Source organism: Triticum dicoccoides, chromosome 5A (genome assembly GCF_002162155.2).
Source record: "Triticum dicoccoides isolate Atlit2015 ecotype Zavitan chromosome 5A, WEW_v2.0, whole genome shotgun sequence".
NCBI classification, from domain to species: Eukaryota; Viridiplantae; Streptophyta; class Magnoliopsida; order Poales; family Poaceae; genus Triticum; species Triticum dicoccoides.
This window is the reverse complement of record NC_041388.1, coordinates 336,344,355-336,348,340: the sequence shown is the minus strand read 5'-3', so window position 1 is coordinate 336,348,340 and position 3,986 is coordinate 336,344,355. Positions and strand designations below refer to the sequence as shown.

The 3,986-nt window shown below is 40.2% G+C and overlaps 1 protein-coding gene across 1 annotated transcript in view; it reads left to right on the top strand.

The window, feature by feature from the left end:
* The window catches only part of LOC119301352 (LRR receptor-like serine/threonine-protein kinase IOS1), a 10,776-nt gene extending 7,251 nt beyond the window's left edge, over positions 1–3,525 (top strand). The window contains exons 4-12 of the mRNA XM_037578309.1: positions 413–551; positions 636–707; positions 1,101–1,178; positions 1,330–1,490; positions 1,602–1,864; positions 1,987–2,113; positions 2,527–2,595; positions 2,699–2,888; positions 2,997–3,525. Of these exons, the coding sequence (XP_037434206.1) occupies positions 413–551; positions 636–707; positions 1,101–1,178; positions 1,330–1,490; positions 1,602–1,864; positions 1,987–2,113; positions 2,527–2,595; positions 2,699–2,888; positions 2,997–3,390 (1,493 nt within the window). The 3' untranslated portion in view covers positions 3,391–3,525. The remainder of the gene's footprint in view (positions 1–412; positions 552–635; positions 708–1,100; positions 1,179–1,329; positions 1,491–1,601; positions 1,865–1,986; positions 2,114–2,526; positions 2,596–2,698; positions 2,889–2,996) is intronic.
* The last annotated feature ends 461 nt before the right edge of the window (positions 3,526–3,986 follow it).

Below are 3,986 nucleotides of genomic sequence, written 5' to 3'. Positions count from 1 at the left end.
TGTTAAGTATCTGCGGTGAGCTTAAATTTCTCAAACCTGCACTTTTCTGATGCATGTAATTTCTCTCGGTTCTGTTTTGAAAAAAGAGGTCGTGACCTCTTTTTTACATACGGCAAGAAAACCACAGTATGAGAGATACCATGGTTTATTAAACTACAGTATTTCTTTCATCCAAACACCTCAAAGTATCTAAAACCATGTTTTTTTTAGAAACCACGGTATTCCTCAAAAACTGTAAAATTACTTTGCATCCAAACGCCCCCTAAGTTCCGAGTTTTGTTAATATGTTTTCTGGATATAATTGACTGGCGCATCATGAAACTGCATCTATGCATTCAGTGATCAAAAAGTGTTATTTATGAGGATGATCATTCTTTTTTTCCTGACCACTCCTTTTCTTTCGCGATGGTAGTCGACACAATGATGGCTATCAAACTCGAGTACGGAGTAAAGAAAAACTGGATGGGTGATCCATGCTTTCCTGCCAACTATCGTTGGAGTGGCGTGAACTGTAGCGGCGTAACTGCTAACACAACGCGGATAATATCTGTGTGAGTATTATTTGGATGGTATTTCATCTTGCGTGTGCAAATATGTAGCCTTTGCGTTATGTTCTAATATTAATTGTCATGCAGGGATCTGTCAGACAGTAACTTGACTGGAGTGATATCTGATAACTTCACACTGCTCACAGAACTCCGATATCTGTAAGTATTGGATAATGAGGATAACTGTGATATATACAAATTTGTCATAAATAGATATGATTAGTGGATGGCGGGCAAGTGTATAAAGTGCGTAATACTTGCAGATACTTGCTTTTTTATAGCTATGTTCTACTCCCTCCGTCCCAAAATAAGTGTCGCTGATTTAGTAGTAAATAAGCTACACTTATTTTGGGACGGAGGGAGTACTATCCATAATATCTGACATCTCCATTTGACATGGAACGGGGAGCCCCTTGTATCTGTTTTCTGTAGTTGAGGGAAGAACACCAACAGGATCCACTTGAGAGGACTTCTATTTGGATAGTTTTTGTTGCCATTGTTACAATGCTAAGAACATCGTTCAATGTCTAAACTACATGTCATTTTCTACAGGGATTTATCTGGCAACAGTCTGAATGGACCAGTTCCAAAGTCCCTCTGTAAAAGGAGTGCAGGATCACTCATTTTCAGGTTTGGGTTTTCTTCTTGAGGTTTCGTTTTCTCTGAATGTGCGCTCGGCTGAATATTTAAGGTTGCTTTTTCCACGAAAGTAACTCTGAACTGATTGTGATAAGAAAAAAAAACTCTGAATTGATTGTCTGATGCAATTTCACTATTTCAGGTATCAATCTGATGAAGATATGTGCAACAAAACAACAATAAGTCCGCCTCCATCAAAAAATAGAACAGCCATAATATCTATTTCAATAGTGGTTCCCATGTTGGTAGTGGCTATACTTGTTCTGGCATGTTTGATCTGGAGGGGAAGGAGAAAGCCCAAAAGTGTGTATGCTCTACTCTTTTAACAACATATGGTTAGGTTGATTGATTATTAACTAATAAGGTTTGCTACATTTAGTGTTTCTGTAATGTAACTGACATTTGTGCAACCAGTTTCTACACATGATCCTCCCAGGGAACCAGAACTTCAGAGTGCTCCTGAAAGTAGAAAAAGTAATGGGGATCAGCTACAAAATACTGAGAACCGCCGATTCACATACAAGGAGCTAGAGAAGTTTACTGATAAATTCCAACGGTGCATTGGTAAAGGAGGTTTTGGACTCGTGTACTACGGCCGTTTAGAAGACAATGCTGAGGTTGCTGTCAAGATGCGTTCTGAATCATCATCACATGGACTTGATGAGTTTTTAGCCGAGGTACTTTAATTCTCCCCTGGTTCAGAAAGTTTTCAGTTTGAAATGTAAGTTTGTTGAGTCACCACAGTGAGTTTACATGCAAATTAAGATATTTTCCCTTTGCACTATGTCTCTTTACATAGGTCAATAGCTTGACAAAGGTGCATCACAGGAACCTAGTTTCTTTGGTTGGTTACTGCTGGGAGAAGGACCATTTAGCACTGGTTTATGAGTACATGTCCCAGGGCAATCTTTGTGATCATCTGAGAGGTTTGTCCATTCGCAAACCTAATGAATTGATAACAAATTTTGCAGTTGTCCTAAAATTTCATAAAAAGTTAGAACTTCAATGGCTATGTATCTTGAATGCTTTTAATGTATTTATCTAAAAATAGTTCGAGGGTGTCTACGTCTCTTCCTTGTGAAGTGCCTGCAACCGTCAGTAACAGCTAGTAATGTTTGCTTATATTGCTTGTTAAAAAAACATTTTGTTTACCATTGGCTGACGAAGTAACAACCTTAATGCATCTAATTCATTCAATATCCGACACAGAAGAGTAGGAAGACTGTGAGACCATAACGGAATTGCAAATGGAGAAATATTGCATAAACATATGAACATTGCCATGTAAAGCTGTTGATACAATTCTGCTCTCTAACTGTGACCATGCCTGTATATGAAGGGAAAAATGGTGCTGGTGAAACCTTAAGTTGGGCGACACGTGTACGAATCGTGCTCGAAGCTGCACAAGGTATGGTTTAGTGGAAAGATATAGTTTTCTTAAGCGTATTTGTTATAGATGGCCTGCTCTTCTTTTTAGTCAAGTTTTGAAGGACTTGCTATGATATGTGTAGGCCTGGATTATCTGCACAAGGGATGTAGCTTGCCAATAATTCACCGGGATGTGAAAACCAACAACATTCTCCTAGGTCATAATCTAAAGGCGAAAATAGCTGATTTTGGACTTTGCAAGACCTATCTTAGTGACATGCAGACCCACATATCAACCAATGCGGCTGGGACAGCAGGTTACATGGACCCCGAGTATGTCTCTTTCTATACTATAAAACTTTCGTGCCTCTTTCTCATATATGGCATTGTTGCTTAATCCAAATTAGGTTTCTAATAGGTGGGTTACCTGCTATGTCTTAGGTACTATCACACTGGCTGGCTCACTGAAAGCAGCGATGTCTATAGCTTTGGTGTTGTTCTACTTGAGGTAGCAACCGGTGAACCTCCGGTACTGCCGGGCCATGGCCACATCGTTCAACGTGTGAAGCAGAAGATTGCCACTGGCAACATCACCACGGTGGCAGATGCACACCTTGGAGGTGAATATGATGTCAACTCCATGTGGAAACTGGTCGACACCGCAATGGCATGCACAGCGGATGCTGCTGTCCGAAGGCCAACAATGGCTGCCGTTGTGGCGCAGCTGAAAGAGAGCCTTGCGTTGGAGGAAGGTCGTGAGGACAGTAGCATCAGGGGAAGCATAGTGAGTACTACTTCTGCCCCGATGTCCGCGTTCGGTCCATCAGCAAGATAAATCTGCGACTTTACCCAGATGTGTTTCATCGCATCATTGATGGGTCTCTCTAGTATATTTTTATGGAATTGCAAGGTCTTCATTACCAACTGTTTATTCTGAATTGTTTGTCATGCTAGGGCAAGCTAATATTTATGTTGTGTTGTGCTCTCTGGAATTCGACCATATGTTTGCACGCAATAAGGTCTGCGTGAGCTGTGAGCAGGTATGGAGCTAATTCCGATACATGATTGTAATATAAGAAGAATCTACGGCTTGGTTAGTAGTCTAATCAGTTGGAAATGTGGTGCAGTGTGGTGATGCATTGATTTGCTTCAGTGTTGCTACCTTTGAATTTCACATTGCTTTTGCTTTGATCCGCTGCTTTCGCGAGTAGTATTTTGTCCATTTTGAGTTTTGTGACTACAAATTGTTGCATTTGTATTGGTTGAATTATTGTAGGTTGTCATTCTGTTGACAACACTTGTTTAATATAAAAGGGTCTTTTTTTATTCATTTTAATGACAAGTATTTTCGAATGGAGGGAGTATAACGCTTACGCACCCACCTAGGAAACAGCCTGTTTTCTTTGGTTCAGACCACTACGAATGAACCTG